Genomic DNA, 23698 nt, shown 5'->3' on the forward strand with positions numbered 1-23698 from the left:
GTTGGCATCTGCAGATGGCATGGCGGACTGTGTTTACCAATAGTGGTTTCTGGAAGTATTCCTGGGCCCATTTAGTAATGTCAATGACAGAATCATGCCGATGAGTGATGCAGTGTTGTCTGAGGGCCCGAAGACCACGGGCATCCAACAAAGGTCTTCGGCCTTGTCCCTTACGCACAGAGATTTCTCCAGTTTCTCTGAATCATTTGATGATGTTATGCACTGTAAATGATGAGATTTGCAAAGCCGTTGCAATTTGACGTTGAGAAACGTTGTTTTTAAAGCATTCCACCTTTTTACTCACTCTTTCACAGATTGGAGAGCCTCTGCACATCTTTACTTCTGAGAGACTCTGCCTCTCATCCCTTTTATAGCTAATCATGTTACAGACCTGATGTCAATTAACTTAATTGGTTGCTAGATGTTCTCCCAGCTGAATCCTTTCAAAATGTCTTGCTTTTTCAGCCCTTTGTTGCCCCTGTGCCAACTTTTCTAAGATCTGTAGCAGGCATCAAATTTGAAATGAGCTCATTTAGTGGATAAAAGTGTAAAATTTCTCCATTTAAACATTTGATATGTTCTCTATGCTCTATTGTGAATGAAATATTGGCTCATGTGCTTTGAAAGTCTTTTAGTTTTAATTTTATTCAAATTTAAAAAACGTCCCAACAATTCTGGAATTCGGGGTTATATTTCAAGTGTCTGTGAGCTATGAAGGAAAATGTAAAAATTTTACAATTGCCCCCGATCTCCCCCATATTCTTCTGAAACAGATTACAGTAATAGAGCTGATTATGAATAATGGTATCAGAAGCAGAATCTGCACTGTTAGGATGTGCAGAAATAGAAACACATAGATCGAGCACATTAACATGACAGTGCTATTGTGCTAACCTTGCAAAAGCTGTTTCTTCTTTTACTAATTTTAGCTTCTCCACAAACAAATCCTTAGTTCTGAAACATGACAACAAGAACCTAAGCATCTGGCAATCAAGGGTTACAGTATATAAACTAAAACTGGATTATTTAAAAGCATGGCTTTAACATATAACAATGTAAAAGTAATTACTATTGTTTGGCCTTCAAAGGATTTGAATCAAGGAAAGAGGCTATAGAATTGGCTGGCCCAGTCTTGTTTTGCCCTGAGCTCTCTTTGGGACATGTACTTTCCTCCTGAGAAATCTGTTGGGCCCAAGTACACAGGATCTCCATTTTATTCATTCTATCAGTCTGAGAATGGAACAGAGAGAGAAGTTATAAGAAAACAGATGCTACACACAAATAATAAACCTAATCCACAGAATTTTCAAGTAGTAGATATTTCAAATATTATAAAAAGTTTGTACAGTGGTCGGAGGACCATCATCTCATTGTAAATACTAAGAAAACAGAAGAAATGATTTTTGATCCAGGACACTTAGGGGGAACACTCTCCATTAGTGGTCCATAACATTTGTATTACCCAGGTTCATTCTTACAAATACTTGGGTTTATCCTCCTTTTTCTTGCCATAAAAATGGGCGTAGCCATTTGTAGATTCTATGGGTCTAGCTTCCAGTCTATTTTTAGCTGTACAAAACAGTTTGTTTTGCTGCTTGAAATTGAAAATTGGTGTGTCTTACCATATTATTTTACTGTATTATCGTAATTAAGAACACACTGGTTTGTAGTGCAAACAGTTTTACCGATTACTGCACGTTGTTATTATTCTCGTTATTTACCTATAGCGGCTAATGAACCGGAAATCTCGCACATAGGCTTTCTTCCGCGTTGAAGAAAAAGGTGGATATATGGACTGTAATTTATCTTGGAATGTCCATGTGAGTTCTGTATGCACTTGGATCCAGCAGTGAATATTTCTTGCGAAGACTCAGGGTGTTTGGGGTTGGACAGGGGGTATCCCTCCCTCCAAACTCTCTTTGAGAAGACCATAGTTTAATAATACAGGAAAAGACACCTGAACAGGTATAAAAACTCTTTCATCCCTTTATCAGTGAATTTTCTAAACTCAGGTCATAAGGTGGGTGTGAAATGAGGGTGGTGCTGTAAGTACTAAATGCACTTTTGTCTGTACTTGTTTCTGTGTCTGTTACTGTATTATAATTGTATGTATTTTTATGTGGCAGCCTTTGCAAGACAAAGTCATCTTGAATAATATGTACTGTATGTTGGCTCAATGGATAAAAACCTGCAGGCTGGCGTTACAAATACCCCATCAACAGGGGGCCTGGCAGCTAAAGGTGAAAGAGTTCAGTTGTAAATAAGATTGTGGCCAAAACCTGGATTTATGTGTATAGATACAGTGATTAAATATAGACACAACAACACCAACAACAGTTTAAAAAAAAAAAAAAAACAGTATTGTGGAGATACTGTTTTTTTGTGGTTTCCAGCACCACTTGTGGGTAAATATCAGTGCAGACATTATTTTGAAGATTTTGGAGTCGAATTAAAACAACTTTTAAAATGAAAGCCACATTTCTCTGGTTAATAACATATAATACTAACAAATAATAAACTGATAACGCTGTTTTTGAGAATAAAGCTACTGCGGAACATAATAGCGGATATTTTCTTTGTATTGTCTCAAATTCTTAATTTTTGTTTGTTCCATCAGCTAGCTAAGCATGCAGTCATACTGTGAATTTACTCATTCCTAAAAATCACCAAAAACACAAATTTAAGCTCTTTTAATTAAAAAAATCTTTTCACAAGAGAAAAAAAATAGAAATAAAAACAAACAAATTCTGGACGTGCAAGTGGCAGGTGTTCAATAAAACAATTTGAAAAATTCAGTATTTCAACAACAGTCCTATGTTTATACACTGCGTGAATGATTGCTGTTTGGAAACCTTTATTTTGACATCTGAAATAAAGACACTGTATTTCTCCAATGAAACTATGATGTGCTGCTTTTTGACACGTTAGTCACTACGATAGTATTTCACTTTGGTTCTTCAGATTAGACCTCTAAAAACGGAGAGGCTACAGCAAACTGCAAAAATTTCCAGAGAAGGTAGTTTATGTGGATTTTTGTAAAAAGACCAAACAAATGCAGGAAAAATTACACAAGCCTCTCCTTTTTTTTTTTTTTTTTGCTGCACCTATCAGGAAGAAAATGGACAAAAAAGAAGACCATAAAGAAATTCTCCACACAGTCAAGCTCAAAACATCACAATGCAATGTAAACAAAAACAAACAAAAAAAAAAAACACCAAAAGAAAGACATACCAATACAAAACATAGAAGTTTCTTTAAAGAGGAGGACAAATAGACGCATTAAAGATGAAGTTTTGCATGACACCAGCTCCTGAGCTAGCGATTTTACATCTGATTGGACAGGAAAGACCTGCAGCCCAACCAATCAGACAACAGATACAACTCTGAGGTAGATCAAAGGCCAAGCTGACCTGGACATCTAAATACACAATCACACACAGACACACAGAAATCTGCTTAACTAACTGTATGACAGACAGATGAAAAGCTTGTTTACAACCGCGTTATGAACCTGTGATCAAGTCTTCCCTCCGTCCAGCTGCTTAGAGATGTTCATGTGTCCACACTTACGAACCAGATTAAAGCCGAGAGCCAAGATTGAGGAAAAAAAGACACAAACTACAATTCAATTTGACCAAAACCCACTGCAGTAGTCCATACTATTGTGTTCAACAGTAGGCAGAAAAGGTCTTTGGTGGAAAGTGTCGTAGTTGCCTTGAAGTTGCATGTTTGTTTATTTATTAAATTGCAAGGACGAATGTTTTAATTACATTATTTATTCAGAAACTTTGTGGAGTTTCTCTTTTGGAACGTAGTTTTGCAAAACTGTGCTATTGTGTGTCTATAAATGTATCTGTTAGGCCACAAATGTAGGTTTAATTTACATAACGAATGGCATTACTGATATTTTTTTTTCTATAATCGATTTACATTTGTCAAATTTCTTGCTTTCTACCTAAAGAAACATTGCACTTCTGCCTTTTTTTCTGAGCATCAAACAAAATCCTGAAGTGTGTTAAAAAAAAAGAGAAAAAAGGTCAAATAAATTAAAAATGGCACTGTAAATAAAATCGCAATCATCCTGTGAACAGAAGGAACAATGTAAGCTTTCCCAAATCCACAATATCCCTTTTATTAGCCCCACCCACATACCTCATCTAGCTTGACCCCACCCACTCATACCACTAAATCCCACCCACCCGCATCTCGACATCCACTTCTACACTTCTACATCTACAGAAAGACTGTACACACGGATTCAGTGGAAAGAAGATTCATCCACGACAGACGCACGATCAACAAACGTGTTTGATTCAGAGTGACATTTAAAGTCAAACAGAAAAGCCTTTGCTTTGAGAGGCAGGAGCAAGGACCAATAGCCAGCAAGCATTGCATCAGCCATTCTAAACCCCACCCACCTTATTTAAAAGGTAAATATTTGAACTACTAAAAAGGCAAAGTGGAAGACCAAATAAGCAAACAGAAAGCTCTTCATTTCGACTCCAACCGCAAAAAAATGGTTTCTTTTGTCTGTTTGAGAAACAGTCCATAAAAACGTAATAAAAACCATACTTAAAAAAACATCATGCATCGAAAGGTGTCATCACCATCATCATCATCACAGACATGGTCTGTGTTAATAGTTCTTGGTAAAAAATAAGCATTTGTCATCTTCTCCTTCCTCTTTCTAGCAAAATAAAACTCTGCTCCCTTCCGTCGTCCATAGTTGGTGTAATATTGCCTTGTCGTGGTTTGTTGGAGAAAATGTTTGCACAAGAGTTTTCTGAGGTTTCTTGTTGATGATTAAATCATGGACAAATTTCCTGCAACCCGTGCATGCGGGTCACTTCCTTTCTGATGTCACTTCCTCTAAAAGAAAGCAAACTTTGTTACGGTATTAACACTCAGCAGAACGTATCTGTTTCTGACCTCAGACGGTAAACCTGTAAGAAAAAAAAACAGCACTAGTCAAACACTGAACACTAGTGGTGTCCTGGCATATTAAAGGACTCGATTCAATGGAATGGCTAACCCAAAAATGAACATGTGGCCGTCAAATTCCAAAAATGCCAAAAAAGGACCATAAAAGTTGTACATACAGCACGACTTGTGTGCTTTATTCTTCTGAAGCTTTTTGTTCAAATTAAGCTGCTGTAACTATAAAATCTCATTCAAATGTTGCACAAATCAAACCAGGTTTGACGTCGATGAGACTACTTTTTTTTAAAGTCATTTTTTGTCATTCATGGAGCTTTTATTATATGGTAAAGAGCACCCGTCAACATTCTACAACTTCTTGTGTTCAAAGAAGAAAGGAAGTCATATGGATTTTGCAAAACCTGAGGGTGATTGAACAGAACACTGATCCTCACAAGAATAAAAACACGGTAATTAAATACCGTTTTATTGCTTGTTTGGTTGGAAAGGGTACGACGAAGGATCTGAAGAGGACACATCTTGTGGCTGTACACCACTTTCCTGCTGAAAAGACCAAAGGCAGAAATTATATATTTGAATTTCATTAAGCAAATATCCCAAAATATTTAAATTTTGTGTGGTTAGCACGTTATGCTAGGCACGTTAGCTCTAGCATTCTGCCCGCTTCAATCTGACACAGAGATGAATTAGTGTGGTAAGATCACATTTATTTGAATGAATTATAGCATGTATTTCAATTAATTATTGATCGATCGATAGAGAGAGAGAGAGAGATGACAGTTGTGTGTACCTCTCTCTACAAACAATTACTTCAAAAACAGTAATTTTACCATAGTTGCTAAGGAATATAATGTAGCAATCTAGTATCTAGGCTATTTTATTATAAAAATCGCAGGGAAGTGTTGACAACAAGTTTATGTGTGTGTAGCGCAATCTGCGATCACTCTCTCTCTCACTTTCTCTTTCTGTGTGTGTGTGTGTGTGTGTGTGCGTGCATATAAAGATTTATACAGAATTTTATCATTTTAAAAAAATACACTTCATTTCAGATAAATTCCCTGAAAAGCTTTTTTTAGTTAGAACGGTAACGACATCTAGACAATTCAGAAGACTGTAGCAGCCTGTGGTATAACTGTCACTGATAACCTGAGTGTGGGACTGACCTCAGGAGGGATGGCAGAGGGCTGAATGTGGGCATATTGAGGGATGTAAGCTCCTGGCATTGCTGTGTTGGCAGGAATAAACTGCAGGAAAGCAGAACGATGTGGCTTTATTAAAAACACAGGTGTAAATATTACTTATTAATTAGCAGATACGCTTGTGCCATATATTAGTGCAATCTGTGTGAGAGGATCATACGGTTGCAGTGCCGCCCAGAGAGAGATGGCCCATCTGCTGGGTGAGGGGAGCCAACATAGCGGACGGCTGCAGTGACATGGGATGCTCCATAGAGGGCGACAGAACGGCTCCCTGAGTTAAGAAAACACGAGTACAACAACCATAATCAGCAAATGCAGAGAGAGAGTGAGAAATCCAGCTATTAATATACATCAGCACTAAATAACAGAGAAATCCTGCCCACAATAGGGCAAAAACAGGAAATACTGTTATGACTCGTGTAAGAGTTTGGAAGGAGACGTGAATAAAAGGAGAGATGGCGAGAGATAAAAGAGAGAATCTTTTGGCCTTACCGGGTGTTGCATGATGTAAGGATGATGTGGCATCCATGAAGGATTCTGTACCTGGAGACACAAACACAGATGTTAGCAAGCAAGCAGGTGCTGGTCAGAAACACTCACGTCAACACCATGTGACCGTGAAGATGAAGTAGAAGATGAAGAGCAGTACTTGGTAAGTAGAGATGGGAGACATGTATGGAGACACTCCTGGCTGAGCCATTAACCGGTTCCCCATGGCATAAGGAGCAGCATAGTACCTGTAGCATCAGGATACAGTGTTTTTGAGGGTCTATATGACATCTGCACATCATTTTAACTATTTAGTCACTATTACACAATGTACAAAAAACATCTTTTAATCGGATTTAATTATGATTTCACCAAATTAAAACTTGTAATCAAATTGGCCCCTAAATAAATAATGCATTTATTTCATGATAAGTATACTACAAATACATTTACATATTCATGTACTTAATAAAATACCCTGCATTTGTACTTTTAGTATACTAAACTGGTATAATTAAAAGTCTGCTAAATTGGAACAAATAATTTTGTGCTTAATGCACTTTAATTGTGTGGAAGTAGTGTTGAAGTCCAACTAAAGATATACTGAAGTACATTTGATTGTGCTAAAGTGAAACTATTGCAAGTATACTTCAGGTACACTTTAAATATCTTGCATTTAAGGACCAATATTATTCAAAAATCAAACAATTTAGGCTTAATATTAAGAAATGTGCATTGTGCACAGATAGTACTCCAAATAGTTTAATTATAATTTTTCTATCAGTAAGTTTTTGAGCGAAATGTCAGTAAAGATGTTAATAGATTTGAACTATATTTAGTATAAAACAAATGTATTTTAAATTGATTACTTTTTTACTAGGGGTACAGCATGGCCACGACTGAACTAAAACAAGGGGTTTAATTAGTACAATGTGCTCATGATTTATCTAAAACGTGGGAACAATTCAGTGCAATGTGGCCACAATTTAACTAAATTAAAACCAGCAAACAAATTTGTACAATGTGGTCTCCATTAGTACAACATGGACACTATTTAACTAAAACTAAGGAAAGAGTTAAAAAGTAATGGGAAGAAATTTATAATTTGTGGCTCTGATAATTATTGTTTTTTTTTGTTTGTTTTTTTTGCATATCACATGCAGGACTCTATAGAATACGGTAGACAATATACATTATGCATATAAATTAGCATTTTAAGACACGTTCAAGCTGTTCTTACCCATTCTGAAGGGCGGTGTTAGGGTCATATGTCAAGGTCATTCCACTCTAAAGAAAGCAAAAGAAAAGTTGAGCATTACTGGCTTCATACACATGATAAAGGCAGTTTCACTTTACAATTAAAGAATTAGTTCACTTCCAGAATAAAAATTTCCTGATAATTTACTCACCCCCCCCCCAATGTCATCCAAGATGTTCATGTCTTTCTTTCTTTAGTCGATAATTCGAAAATCGATAATTCAGTCGAAAATATTCCAGGATTTTTCTCCAAATAGTGGACTTCAATGGGAGCCAACAGGTTAAAGGTCCAAATTGCAGTTTCAATGCAACTTCAAAGGGCTCTACACAATCCCAGCTGAGGAATAAGGGTCTTATCTAGCGAAATGATCGGCCATTTTCTAAAAAATAAAATAAAAATGTATATGTATATAGCCTATATATACACGTTGGAAAGGTCACGCATGGTTAGTTTTTCGTCCGTGTACTCAGTTCAAAAAGGTAAGGTAGGGTAGAGCAAAAAACTCCATCCCATTTTCTCCAACTTAAAAACCGTCCGACATCGTTGTTTTACCTTTTTTTGTAAAGGGGTGTTTGACTTTCTTTGCACGTTAACTTTGTAAACACTGGCTCAGTGCTTCCGCCTACGTCATGCGTGACCTTTCCAACGTGATTACATAATGTGGGAAGTTGATTTAGTGCAAGACAAGCATTTGTGGTTAAAAAGTATAAACATTTTTAATTTTTTTAAGAAAATGACTGATCGTATCGCTAGATAAGACTGTTATTGTAACTGCAATTTGCACCTTCAACCTGTTGGCTCCCACTGAAGTCCACTATATGGAGAAAAATCCTGGAATGTTTTCCTCAAAAATCTTAATTTCTTTTTGACTGAAGAATGAAAGATATGATCATCTTGGATGACATGGATGAGTAAATTATCAGGAGATTTTTATTCTGGAAGTGAACATTTAAACATTTAATCCTTTAACATTTAAAATATGTTAATAATCTGATTTAAATGGTTGGAAAGCAAACAAAGTGTGACGTATGATGCCATGTAAGAATGGCAAATTTTGCTTTAAGCCACAAACACACACCCATTCACCTGCCATCACGTCACACACACACACACACACACACAATTATAAAAAGGACTTACTAGTCTCACCTCGGCGTCTCGTGTCCAGGTTCGTCCATTGGGGACGTATTTAGCCTGACTCTGTCTCTTCTTCTGCCCGCCGTCAGCAAACTTACACAACAAAGGTTCTGATGCACCTGTAACACACACACATTTCACTTACAATACAGCAAAGACTACATAATCTATAGCCTCTAGTCTACATATAGAACATATATGCATTGTAGAGAATATTGTGCTGAACACTCACCCAGCATCCCAGAGGAGGACTTAATGAACTTCCCATTGAAGTGAGAGATCACGGCGTCGCACTTCTCTGTTGATTCCATCCTTAAAATAAAGCAAGAAAATGAAACATTTCACAACACATCCATACAAATAGTGTATTTCTGACACCGATTCATAACTGTACACACAAAATCAGTACCCAAATGTCACTGACCTGGCAAAACCCACTCCCCGACTCACTCCGTTACTGTCACGGAGGATTCGGGTGGAGACGACCTGTCCAAAAGGTTTGAGGAGGTTCTCCAGCTCCTGCTCATCCATGGACACGGGCAGGTTGGACAGGTACAGGTTAGTCGGGTCCTGCTCCTGTTGCTGTATTCAGAAAACATAAAACACATGGCACATTACACGCATTATTAAGCATCCTTCATGCGTCTATTCAGAGGATAACAGCCACTGTGAGGCTTGACTGAGTCCAAAGACATCATCTTAAATGTGCTTCGTGTAAATGGTCAAAGTAAACATTTATTGTTGCTCAGGTTTTGTTTTTTTCTGTTAGCTTGTAAGCTAACCTACTGCTAGCCTGTTCATGTAGCATACTGCTAACTGATTAGCCTTCTAGCTTAGCATACTGTTGTTAATGTATTTAAATGACTACATATATCACAGTAAATTAAAGTGTAAAATGGACAAATTAAACATTTTCCATATGTTTTTTTGTCAGTCAGCTTAAAAGCTAACCTTTGCATGATTTTCCTGCTTGGTTCTGTGGCTGGCCTGCATGCTTACTAGTTAAACATGATACTAGCTAAACATGGCCGATTAATTTGGATCTTTAAATTAAAAATGATACAAAATTATTTTGTGGTGTAAACAATACATTAATGTATTAAAATTATGTCAAATTAAACCATTGTCATTCTGACTGATTAGCATGCTAGCTTAGTTTTCAGTGAATAATTCTGATAGAAAATCACTTCGCAATGTATTTAGTGTTAATCATGACAATAAGTTAATGTATTTAAATTATGTCACATACCACAGCATATTACAGAATCTATAAACGGTCAAATTAAACATTTGTTGTTATTTGTTTTTTCCCTGTAAGTTTACAAGCTAAACCTACAGCGCCAGGTGATTAGCATGCTAGTTACATGTTAAATGATTAGCCTGTTAGTTTAGCATATGGCTAGCTAATAAACCTGCTAGCTTAGCTACCACTTCCACTGAAGGATTGGTAGAAATGCTGATTATGTGAAAGATATTACAATGACATATTCATTTACATCACTCCCTACCATTCAATTAATTGAGAAGCAAGTTGTCTGAATAAGCTTGAAACCTGTATTTTCAGACTAAAACACATTGAGCAGCTATCACAACACACTGCAATTGTATTCCTCTTCTTTAACTATATAAAGCAACACCATCTATTCATTCATTTTTTCCATTGGAATCATGTGTCTAGTGTTTCAAGGGTGAGAACTTCAGGCGGTTTATACTCTGCCTGTGCTGTGATGTGGTGCTTGAGTACTTTGTGAAGCCACAATACAATGCTGTACTCGTCTCTCAGCTAACAAGGACACACGATATGCTACAAGCTGCATTTCAGACTGACATTCGATTGGCTGAAGGCACAATCTCAGCTTGCTATTCTAGATGCCTCAGCAGAAATGAGGGCGGGCCAAAAGAAGACGTCAACATTCCTCAACATGTATGCGTCAGACATGTTTACACAGTACACACACACACACACACACACACACAAGTAACGGGGAAGTGGAAGAGTAATATGCTGACAGTAGGGAGGAAGATGAAAAAGAGGGCAGATTAAAAATTGAAGATGCAGGCAGAAATGCTCAGCAGAACCTAGGAGAAGGTCACTGCAGGATTGTTACACACATACTTCTCTGAGGCACAAAGACACACAGGAAATGCATGTGTGTGTGTTTGTGTGTAACTGGACGAGAAACGGAAGAGAGGAAACGTTGAAGAAATGCAGATACATAGACACCGGAGGTTAAATTTGAATGTTTTATATTAACATTTCCTGAATCGTCCTAGCAGACAGGTCATGAACCAGTTACTTTTAAAAAGGAAGTGATGTCACAAACAGATGACTCGCCTTGGCCATTTGAGCCTGAACTCCGTTGGTCTTTAGTGCTGCGACGGCTTTTTGTGCAGATACAGGACTGTCAAAATCCACAAACCCATACCCTACGAAGAAAACACAGTGCATTAACACAAACTAATCTACAATCTAATCTACAACCAACCACTAGACCAAACACACATCTTTAAATAACTCGCTCATCACACCACGTTACCTGGGTCACAATTTGTAAGTGGTTTTTAAAATCGGTTAGTGATGGTATCATGATAATATGATAGTACTTAGAAATATCCAATATTACTAAATGATTATCATATACATGTATCATGGTATTTACATTACTGTTCAAAAGTTTAGAAAAAACGTAATACTTTATATTCAGCAAAGACATTAAATTGATCAATTATAATTTTAAAATCCATTTCAAATAAATGCTGTTCTGAGGGATCATGTGGCCTTGAGGACAGTAGAAATGACTGCTGAAAATTCAAAGAAATAAAATAAATTTTATAATTAGTGCTGTCAATCGATTAATCACATCCAAAAAAAAGTTTGTTTATATATTATGTGTGTGTGCTGTGCATATTTATGTGTGTGTATATATATATATATATATATATATATATATATATATATATATATATATATATATATATATATATATATATATATATATATATACACACACACACACACATACTTGAATATATTTATGAAAAATATGTTGTTTATATATTAAATATATGTATATAATAAATAAATAAATTATATGAATACAAATATATACACGTAAATATTTTCAAAATATATACTGTATGTGTGTGTTTTATATATACATAATAAATATACACAGCACACACACACACAGTACAAATTTTTTATTTTGAATGTGATTAATTGCGATTAATCATTTGACAGCACTATTTAAAATACAGTCCAAAACATTTATTTTAAATTCTACTAATATTAATATAGACTTGCTGAGTATAAGAGACTGGATTCAAACACAATAAAAAAATTACATTGACCCCAAACTTTTAAACAGTAGTGTATATGGTCCTGTTTTAAAAATACCATGGTAATACCAACTGATTTGTCAAAGAAATATGGTATTACCAGAGTACTTTTCACACAGGGTTAAAAAAAAAAAAAAAAAAAAAACATAAATTGATATGAGAGTGTTAACTGTAAGAATTAAACGTGTAAGAAGTGTAAGAATAAAATTACATGACAAACCTTTGCATTTGTTTGTAGTCTTGTCAAGAATGGCTTTGGTGGACACGATTTTACCATATCTGCTTACAGACAGACAAAAAGGGAGAAGTTAGCACAGGCTCAGCTCACGAGTCAGTCAATGTGTCAAATGACACAACAGCACAGGAATTCATGACCTGTAGGACATGAAACACAAGATCTACCATAATCCCTGAGCTGAGAAAAAAAAAACACCACCCAAAAGTGCTCTCAAAGTCTGTTCGAGACATTTAATAATTCAGAAACAAAGAGTCACTTGTGACAGAATCATTGACAGACACTTGATGCCGACAGCCTGGATGCTTTAGAGGGTCACTGTGTGACAGGCGAGGATTGAGTGGTTTTAATGGAGTGTCCATGAGAAACCTGTTATTACAGCACACAAATCAACACGGTTCAAAGGAAACACTTGTCTTAGCATGTGTGTGTGTGTGAGAGAGAGAGAGAGAGAAAAGTAACTCCCCATAAACACTGGAGTAAGTGAATGGTTATCTTTCCATTTTTTCATACTCATGTACTGTTAGTATAATAAAACCAGTAATATTGTGAAATATATTTACAGTTTCAAATAACTGTTTTGTATTTTAATATATTTTAAGATGCAATTTATTCCTGTGATGGAAAAGCTGAAATTTCAGGATCATTACTCCAGTCCTCAGTGTCACATGACCCTTTGGAGTTCATTCTAATATGCTGATTTGCTGTTCAAGAAACATTTCTCATTATCAGCGTTGAAAACGGTTGTGCTGCTTCATATTTTTGTGGAAACTTCATATTTTTAAAAAGCATTTATTTGAAATAGTCTCCTTTGTTTGATCAATTTAATGCATCACTGATAAATAAATCTAGACCTTACTGACCCCGAACCTTTGAACTGCCACACCACAGCTATGAAATGACTGCGTTTTAAGTGCTAAAAAATAAAAGTATTCTCATGCCAGCTTAGATTTACTGGCGTCCCTCTCAGGAAGGCTGCGCAGGAAAGAGCCGTGACAGTAGTGCTGACTGGGAAAGAGCTGTTTTTCATTCACCTTCACCGAGGACTGCTGAAATTTAAATGCGCTCATATATTTATAATCCTTTTCCTGTGTCATTAAAACTCTGGCTGAGATGAATAAATATTTATTCAGCGTGATGTTTAGCATAAGCATAAGCAAACGCTAAATAACATTTTGGGGCGCGTCCTGGGCCGTGTCGCAAGGGAGGGAAAAGCGGAGCCAATCACATTTCACACACAGATCACAAGACTCCACGCGCCAGAGGACCGCGCGACCTTGGCCTTGACCCATGCGCTTTGGCGGGGAGGCCCCATTTCCTGCCCCCGCCGGCAGAATTCTGTCAGAGTCTCCCAGAGCGACGCTGTTTTTCAGCCTGATGCGGATCAAGGCAAATCAATCCGCGGCTCTGCCCTGAACGGTCACTCTCTGTGATTAAAAACGGCTCCGGAAAGCGAGGTTACAATCTCACCGCAATACCTCAAAGCTGAACTGACACATTCCTCATGGTTTTAACCAAAATATACTGTTGTGATTATAACCGTGAAGTCTGTAGTATTGTGTCTAGTTATATGTACATATGACCTCAGCTTCACTTTTAACCAGGATAGAAGCCAAGAGGATTATGGGCCCCCCATCTGACTCTTTACAATCAATTTGAGGGATTACCATGGAGATGACTGGTCTCCTGGAGGCAGAGAGGGGTAAATTAACCCACGGTGGGAATGTTTGAAAGGAATACACATGGGATTGGGACACCTCTGCACAAACAAGCTCTCTCACGTGAATATAAACACGCACGCATATATGTTTGTACGAAAGGGGACGATGATACGTAATAGCATTACCAAATATTCCATTGTGTTCAGCAGGATGAAATTAGTAACAGCCGTCTCGCAATATTTTAGGGAACTAAGCAACGCACGAATATTTGGAAACGAAACCCCTGACAACGTCTGCAGATCCAATAGACTTGCGACTTTTCCTGCTCTAGTAACTGCTGAATCATAGCTGCTGGCCTACTACTGCAGGCAGAGCGTCTGTTATGAACCAGAGGATCTCAAACAAACACCCACTGGTGTGTGTGTTACGAGCTTCAGAGGCGGTGAGAGGGAAGAACTTGTGTCGATTCTCGATTTTATTTATTACATTCAGTAATATAGTTACAGAATATAGTTTTACTACATAATTCTATTAATATTTCTAAAAAATTAACAGTAAACATCAGATTACAAACAGTGAATTAATAAAAATAAATTAAGAGCTAAAGGCTTGTATTTTAAACCTATTCTTTTTTGTATAGGGTCCTTTTTTTTTTTAACAATAATAAGGCCCTATAAAATGTTTTTCTTAATTTTTCTAAATGATGGCATAAAACATTCATATAATTTATCCTAATCAAATGAAAATTAAACCCTTATATTTTTGGCAAACAAACTGCTGCACAACAGAGGTTTAATGATAGACTAATGAGAAGGTTCACGTTAATCAGATCTTGTGTGAAATGTTTGCTGAAATAAATACCGGAAAAGATCGATTCGCGGCTTTTGAGAATCGATATCGAATCGACGTCATTTAAAAAAACGATTAATCAAAAAGTCTATTTTTTTGCCCAGCCCTACTATAAATGCTAAATAATTAAAATAAATACTAAATAAAGTCAACATGACATGAAAACAGTTGAGTTGCGAAAGTAAACTCCTATTCATTTTCTCCTTTAGGGAATTGGTTTTTAACGACAAATACTGTAAGATTCAAGGTTGCTTACGTTATTGCATTATTTTAACTTATTTCTTAAATAATCCTGTTCAACAGGAGAATTCCTGGTGGAAAAATGCATTACCCGTAATTATGCAAAGAAATCTCCAAGAATCAGAGAAATGTGATGAGCAAAACACGCTAAAGATCCCCCATGGAGTGCGCGCATGATGTAATTGACCTATCGGTAAGCCCGGTACTGTTTACTGGTAAATAGGCAAACAGTAACCCCTTAGTTACTGTTGCTCCATCGGAAAAACAAACAAACGGAGTTGCTCACTGTCTTTCAATGACAGCTGCAGTGTGAAACCCTTGTCCCACGATGTTTTTGCACAATTTTGGACACAGAAGGCAACCAAATGGGAATTAAATATTCCATGGAGGGATTTATAAAATATTTAAAAATAAATACGGTAGGTAACTGGAAGCGAGAGTTTACAGATCACAATGCAAGCGGGAGAAGTCTCATATTACGGTCGGTCATCACGATCGCGGATAACAACATGCAGGATCAACACTGTTCATGTATCGCAGGGTACGATTAAATTAATGTACTTTTAACCAGTTTAATATGGCGAGGCACTGAAATGTAGACTTTCGTTTATGTGTTTTTGACCTACACTGTACAAGACGCGAGAACAGTCCGCTATTTAGGTTTGTACGTTAGCATGGACTCACTAATTTTAACGTTAGCTAGTTTTCGCCAGAGATACCTTGCTAAAGCACAAGATAACATTAACGTTCTGCTTGAGCAGATGAAAACTGTAACTTAATGAGTGTATGACAACCAGAAAATTAACGTTTTTGTCTTCATTTGTATTGGGGTGAATACTTAGGGACATTTTGCTCTGTTTTGTTTGGATTCAGGAAATGTAATAAAATAAATTATATTGCCCATCCTCTCAGGATACCTGGAATCAGTGTTACAAGTACCCCAGACACATCGTTTTTCCATTTTTGAAGCATAAACCCCATAAAACGAAGTGAGCTCTATGGCGCTGAAACCTAAAGATGTCCGAGTTCCGCTCCCTGTGCAACTGATACTGGACTGCCATTGGCTAGTCTGCGTTTGAGGGGAGGGGCTTACCGATAGGCCAATTGAGTCAGTCTCCATACACTCTCAAGCTAAAACATTTGTATACATGTGCATATTTTGAAATAAACATAAAAAATATATTAATTCTTTACACGTAGTCAACATCTTTAAATTAACACTTATATATTTCCTTGTAGATTTTTCTCTCTCAATAAAGCCATTAAACCAGTACACAGTTTTGCACCTTTGCTTCGAATCAATGTTTGTAATGTTGTAATGCACCTCATAGCTGCTTGGTTTGGTTCAAGGCTTATAACTTGATTGAACTCAAATAATTCATCAGTACATATTCCAAACAAAAAAATGTGTTTGTCTTTGTAATCCTTACTTGCTCCGCCTCTGAAACAACTATAATATTTCAGCGGATGTCACCAATACCTCTACAACATTCTCCATTGGGGTAAGCAATGCCCACTTTTCATGATCCAATCAATTCCTAATAAATAAAAATCGAGCCCCACCCTTTTTTTTTTTTTTGGCTAAATATCCCATTTCACTCGTAAATACGTATGATGACAGATGTCAAATCACTGAATATCATTGTAGGCTAACTTAAAAAAAGCATTGTGGGATACTATGCAGTGTAATTGAAAAATGTTCTATGCTATGTTTTTTAATTAAATATCCTGTTAAACTTAGAATCACATTCGATTATTTAAGTAAAATCAGGTTGTGAACACCATCTCATGTTGCCTTCAACCTCAACCTTAGATCAGGTGACAGACTATAATATCATTAACATGATTGAGGTGGTTTTAACTGGTTATTAGTGGTATAGTCTTGAAAAAGCTGATTGTGGCAGATGTTTGTGGGGTAAACAGGGGCTCATGAGGGTTTATCCCAAAACTTGACCTAATTCTGACAATCTCACATGTTCAAGTTGTCAACAGACGCCAACCCTGCTGTGCTCCAGAATCTCACAGCAAGAGGAGAACAGAACAGGAACTGTATTTATTTGGTTGAATGTACATCCAAGACTCTAATTAACATTGCTGGTGGTTTTGTCATGACATAACAGCCAATACTCACGGCTGGCAGAGCTTGACCAGGTCGTGATCGGTGGTTCCCGGCGGTAACCCACGGATGTAGAGGTTTGTTTTGCTGAGTTGCTCCCAGCCGGTCGTGCTGCTGCTGCTACTGCTGTTGTTGGTGCTGCTATTGGTGCTCGGGCTGGGCGGGGCCATCGGAAGGGTGGGCGGAGCAACAGGAGGCTGTCATGGGAGCCGAACAAAGATTTCATTGATTTGACAAATGGAAATGTGTTGAAGATGACATCACATAATGGCTGCACTGAAACACAAAAATAGCGACTTCCAAAACAAACCACGGACAAACTTCTCTTTCTTCTACACTGTATGAGTTTCTTAAAAAGAAAATATCCACACTAACAACATAAAAAGAAAATACCCCCACCTCACTCTCCCCTCAAACACGCTGTGGCAGGGCTACTCCATTCATCATGATGATATCTTTAACTCTATCTGTAGTGAACTGGTGTTATTATTACACAGTCAGTCATCGCCAGCGAGTCTGCCCACATCCACAGCTCCCTACAGTCTAATTCCTGTTAAAGCGAAGCACAAACAGGCCTAGAGGCACAGTCGGTCCTTCAACTCTCATATCAGTCCAATCTACGCATTCTTCCAGAGCTGAATGTGTTGGGATTATTTCACTGGATGAAAGCCCATATAACTCTGGAGAAGTTCCTAATGCGGCATCAGCTCCTTTCAATGCTTGCCACACGGCAGTGTGCAATGATTAAAGGGAGAGTTCACACAAAAATGAAAATCATGGCATCGTTAAGCTACACACCCTTATGCCGTTCCAAACACATATGGGTTTCTTTTTTCTTCAGTGGATCACAAAAGGAGATGTTTTAAGAATGTGCTGGCTGCTCTTTTCACTCAATTATATTCAATGGGGTTGGAAGCTTTCAAGACGGAAGCTCTTCAAACAAGACGGAAAAGTATCATAAAAGTAGAAATTGAAATCGTAAATCTTAGACATATCTTTACTTGTGAATGAATTGCGTGATTTTTTTCTTTTCCCAAACAAGCCTCGCCTCTCAGCTAAAAATGTCATTGGTCATGTCAATCAGAGTGCCTACCAGAGTATGTGAGCATCAACAATTTGCCCTCCACGCATTTAATAATCGCTCCAGCTTCACCATTTCCTGCTCCACTCCTCACTCACTGATATCAGAAACACCGCTCTGCGTCTAAAGTATTTCAGTAGGTTTGAAATATCACAGTTCTGTTCATAACGTATATTAAAAAATAAAATAACAGGAGCGTTTCAAAGTGGCTTATTGGAACACTGGTGTGCAAACTTTTCACCACGTGACAAGCTAATAACATGGTTGTCAGCATTAAAAGGTATAATCGCTGCTTTTTGCAGTGCAAATTTAGTTTGTGATGAAAATAACAGTATGTTTTCTTCAGTTATTTTACGGATCGATGCATGTCTTTCAGATTTCTGCTCATTCAAAATCGGATACAGATGAAGTAGCACTGTAAGACTACATTTGTTTGAATGCATTATTGAGAGAGCGATAGTACTTGTTTAAATCATGCTTTCAGCTGAAAATATTCAGTATCTAGAAGGAACAAACTAATTCCTTTATAACTTCCCGCTGACGTCCATTGCCATCATCATAGTCTTCACATTCTTTCTGATTTGAGTGATCCTTCTCTATCAAGCTAGCTAAATATGTTTGACATGAGAATTCTTGCTAAATATGCAGTTATATTACGGGTCGTTGGCATGAATTGTACTTGTGATGGAGTGGTGGTGGAGCGCTCTTGGAGCGAGTGAAAACCACGATGCTCCAACTTTTTTAAAAATCCGCTCCTCGCTCCAGTCAAAATCATACCACTCCGCTCCACTCACATACTTTGCTGCCTACATAATGCTGAAACAAATTTTAACCTCTAATACTAACCTTAAAGCTGCGGTCCGTAACTTTTTTTGGTTAAAAATGATACAAAATCAATTTTTGAGCAAGTACATAAGCAGCCAGTGTTCAAAACTATTGCCTTACTTTAGCCCGATTCACAACGGTACGCTAGCTTATAATAATGTTTTCTAATTTGAGTGGTACTGGTAGGAATTCGCGGGAAATTCAAGCATGCTGCTGCATCATTACGTCATGTATGTAAACAAAGAAGTTGCCCCGGCTAATAGGCTATATCACATATGAGGATCCTGCAGGTGGCAGATTGTTTATAGCCTTTCGCACAGCAGCTGGAATCATTAAACTTATAATTGTAATGGCAAATTGTAATCCAGAAAGGATTATGTGTTTATGAAATGCATGCAACTGAAATTAAATTATATTCCAGTTTTAAATGTGCATCTGATTACAAATACGTGGGATTACACAAATTTTTTATTTTAAAGAGAACCAGTTCTAAGGAAGAATAATTAGCTTTTTGGGTTAAAACAATTTCTTTATATGAAATTCGAGTGGTATGACAATTAGAGTTTAGACTGTACAGAAATTGAAATCTACATGCATACATGTAGTCACTCAATGCTGATGTTGTTAACATGAACAATTTGAGAACAAAGTATAACAGTAATAATAATTTGCACGGTTTGATGTGATATGAGCTAAGCGATCGTTAGATTTAAATCACCATTGCGATGTTTTACAATTCATTGTAATGCTTTTTTCCTCAGTTGGTCAGAACAAAAGTGTCAGACTTGTTGCTTACTGTTTGGAAGACAATATCCGGTGAAAATTCTTATTTGGGTCATATATTCCAGTGTTTCTCAAAGACTTGGACCCTATTATTGTGGCATATATGCAAATTCATTCTCTGCCAGTAGGAGGCGCTTTTAGAGAGCTGAGAAATAGCGGTTTCCCCATTAACGCTGTACACAAAGCAATGCTCCGCTTACAAATCTTTATCAGACATTACATGCAAGATGAAATGAAAATGACATCCAAAATTTTCTGAAGACAGTCGGTTTCCTTCAGAAATACAGTGAGATAAAAACACCCGCACCGTGTTTCGATTTTGAAATGTGCAGTGCTCGTTTGTTCAACGAAGTCAAAACTTTTTGAAAAAATCTATTTGTGGCCACCACAAATAAATCAATGTATGGGAAACACTGTATTCCAAGACGTAGAATCTGTGGTTGTTAAGTACAGTATTCACAGCAGTACAGTGACTGACAGCTACACATTAGATTAATCTGCGCTGGAGCCGTGCCGGAGCACAACCCACGCAAGGAAGATAATGCCGCAAATAACTGCCATTGCAGGTTTCAAACAGAGATGGCGACAAAGAGGCAAAACATATGGACTGCAGCTTTAAGCATACAGTAGTTTAGTGTAAATCCTGATAAACAGTATTAGAATGACTTGAGAATACACCCTAAACCGAAAATCTTCAGAGAATTAACTGAAATATGTGAAAATTATGCCTTTATTCACCTTTTAGTGCTCGTTTCTGTATTCAGTTGGGGTATGAGTTTGACTCAAGAGTCTCATTACCAAACCGCATTACCAAACTCACCACAGAGGCATGTTCATTCATACTGCGAGTAGCGTTTTCATCCATAAATCTGCTTTAGCAAAGAGGAAGGAATGTTTTCCAGAGAAAGATCACATGATGTAGGAGCGCTCTGGGACACAGGATGTGTGGGCCTCTCGCCCACCCTGAGCAGCGGCCACCACAGCCCACATCACTGACTCACTTCCTGTTTCTTAGTCATTCATTAAAACGGCTCCATTTCTCCAAGCCGTCACAAAATGGCTGCCTGTTAAACATCAGCGGGTGATTGTTCACAGAACCAAATCACCGCAAAAGCGACTGCAAAACCTCAAAACAGCAGACACGGTTAGAAAAGACAGTGGCTCTGACTGAAACTATTTTTAATAGTTTGCATGCATAAAAGCGCATGTGAATAAGTGTATGTGTTCACCTGACTGTAACTCTGTTAGGTTAGTGGGAGTTCTGTTTTTGACACACTGACCCATTTTCACATGAGCGGCTCACACACTTGTGCGCTGAGGTGAAACTGGACGTGGCCTCATAAGCTTGTTAGCGCCTGTTAATTACTGAGGCAAGAGATCAAGCCACTTTTCCTTCTACAGCATTGTGTAGCAGATTTATGAGAAGAATTTGTTGGAAAATACCCTAGGATCTCATGCAGCATATCCACAAAATGAAACGAGAAAAGTGAACAGGACAGACAGATGGAGATTTTCCTCTTCAATCTGTCAAATGACTGAAGTAGCTGATCATTTTCATGATTAAAATACACTGATTTCAAGTCCTGTATAAAAAGTGCTCACAGACTCACAGGGAACATGGTCCAGTTTTATCAACTGGGAAAATAACAAAGTCATGGAAGGGTAACTAAGACATAGAAAAAGCAATGGGAGAGGGAGAGAGGAGGGGGTCACATTCAATATCCAAGCCATCTCTCATACATCGGCGTGTCCCTTGGGTCCTGAGCTATGCGCTGTAGTCATCCTAGACCATATGGTTCCTATAAACTGTGAAATCCTGAAGCCCATTAACTTCTGCTGCCTCTATCACAGCCATCACTCTGAGCTCCACCACAAGAGCGCCTATGCAAATGCATGTGTAAATGTGTGATTTCATGCAGTGTGTGTGTGTGTGTGTGTGTGTGTGTGTATGCGACATCCATAAATTCTCACATCTACAGATTTGGAATGTACAAACAAGCAATGTTCAAATAGAATTCCACAGGCCACACCCTCTGCTGGCCCACCAATTGCTGGAAAACATTCTATTAACTCATGAATATTAATAAGACAAAGATTCTTCAGAACACACCCAATAATCTCCTGACACAAGTTGCCATGGGAGACTTTCACCACAGGCTTCTCTCATCCTCATCTCCCTTCACTCATTAACACAGAATATGCATAATAATCATCTTTTTAAAAAGACAGTAAGGTTAATGGGATACTACAAAATATCTTTAACGAGTGGAATATGACAGTATGAATTCACTGAAGTAGGTGTCTGATGCATGTATGTGATAAATGAGTGTTCGTAAAATAGACACTTCATTAGTCGCATTTCTATTTTTGGGCTCACTGTGACATCCCAAAGCAGGAAAAAGACACTTCCAGTTCCGTCAACAGACTTTATAAATATTACATTGTGCAAGTGCAGACGCAGCGGTGTTGTGTAATACACCAAATTAACATAAATAGATCAAATTAACATCCAAAAGGCCTAATGAGGAAAGAACTCACGCAAAATCGAAAACAGTTGCTTGAAAGGCAACGGTCGCGTTTCAAATCACAAACTATCTGTCTACCTAAATCGCATTTTTTTTTTTGGCATCATAGGTGCGTGCATCATTTTCGTCCATCATAATCCCGTTCCGAGTTAGCAAAGATCAAAAACGCCGCACGCTCCCTAAAATGCTGTCTAGGTAGGCAGCTCGCTAGATGTTGAGACACTGCCGCTGTACGTGTGCGCGCGCGCACGAGCGAGAGGAGTAAAATACATTCTGTCCCAGGTAAAGGATCTACTGACCCACTGTGAGTCCATCCTGTAGTCTTCATCATCATTACCTTTGCAATGTCTCACTTCACCTACCTGCTTTCGATATGACGGAGTTCTCATTGGGTTGGCCGTATTTGCGAAGATCATCCTGTATTCCTCTGTGTTATGCGACCCAACGATGAATTAAAAAATCTGCTCTCAAAATCAGTTGATATTAGATTACAGTAGAGAGCTGTAAATTTTCCACATCGCACACTTCAATGTTGGCTTCGGAGTGAAGTGATAATCCGTGCTTTGGGCAGATTAAGATTTCTGCTAAATAAAAACCTCGCTCTTGATAAGATGGTTTATTTCCACCTTGGCTTGTCTGACCAGTTTCGGTAAATCGCCTGGTTCATTGATCTCGGTTCTGTTGCCCGCAGCGAAGACCCACCTACTGAGGAACGATCCATTCTGCAGTCAGGTGGCAGGGTGGTGGCGTGTCTAATTAATCGCACGTGACGAGTCTTTCCGATAAATACAACCAAATTATAAACATGCATGATTCATACAAATGCATAAAGCGAATATTTTTAAACTCTGACACAAAAACAGACACAACTCGAGTGATAATTTGTTAGCGTCAAAAGATCCCCCTACTTGAGGTTTGGTTCAATCCCGCACGCATGCAACACATTCCACTACCTCGCCATCAGATCCCGTCTACAATACACACAGCAGACTGTCCCACTATGTCCTGGGTGCAGGTTCATGC

The 23698-nt window shown here is 37.8% G+C and overlaps 1 protein-coding gene across 3 annotated transcripts; it reads right to left on the reverse strand.

The window, feature by feature from the left end:
* Window positions 1-2675: 2675 nt before the first annotated feature.
* rbms1a (RNA binding motif, single stranded interacting protein 1a) lies at window positions 2676-23388 on the reverse strand. 3 transcript variants are annotated; one of them, XM_058791404.1, is made up of 14 exons: window positions 23038-23388; window positions 17477-17658; window positions 12581-12639; window positions 11357-11448; window positions 9446-9603; window positions 9254-9333; window positions 9025-9140; window positions 7867-7913; window positions 6787-6874; window positions 6630-6680; window positions 6298-6408; window positions 6102-6182; window positions 5400-5478; window positions 2676-4943 (listed from the first exon to the last, which is right to left on the reverse strand). In XM_058791404.1, exons 1-13 carry the CDS (start codon window positions 23089-23091, stop codon window positions 5404-5406), a joined length of 1194 nt encoding a protein of 397 aa, XP_058647387.1. In that variant the 5' UTR covers window positions 23092-23388; the 3' UTR covers window positions 2676-4943; window positions 5400-5403. The 3 variants fall into 3 exon arrangements, with proteins under 3 accessions (XP_058647387.1, XP_058647388.1, XP_058647386.1); XM_058791405.1 differs by having other exon boundaries at window positions 5400-5481; window positions 9034-9140; window positions 23038-23387; XM_058791403.1 differs by having other exon boundaries at window positions 5400-5481; window positions 23038-23385.
* Window positions 23389-23698: the final 310 nt, after the last annotated feature.

Source organism: Onychostoma macrolepis, chromosome 11, assembly GCF_012432095.1.
Source record: "Onychostoma macrolepis isolate SWU-2019 chromosome 11, ASM1243209v1, whole genome shotgun sequence".
NCBI classification, from domain to species: Eukaryota; Metazoa; Chordata; class Actinopteri; order Cypriniformes; family Cyprinidae; genus Onychostoma; species Onychostoma macrolepis.

Coding starts and splice junctions, on each gene's coding strand:
- rbms1a (XM_058791403.1), bottom strand. CDS start 23,091: ATGATCTTCGCAAATACGGCCAACCCAATGAGAACTCCGTCATATCGA. Junction 9,334..9,445: donor CGGGGAGTGGGTTTTGCCAG/GTCAGTGACATT, acceptor CTTTATTTTAAG/GATGGAATCAACAGAGAAGT. Junction 6,681..6,786: donor CTCCCATCTCTACTTACCAA/GTACTGCTCTTC, acceptor TTGTGTCTCCAG/GTACAGAATCCTTCATGGAT.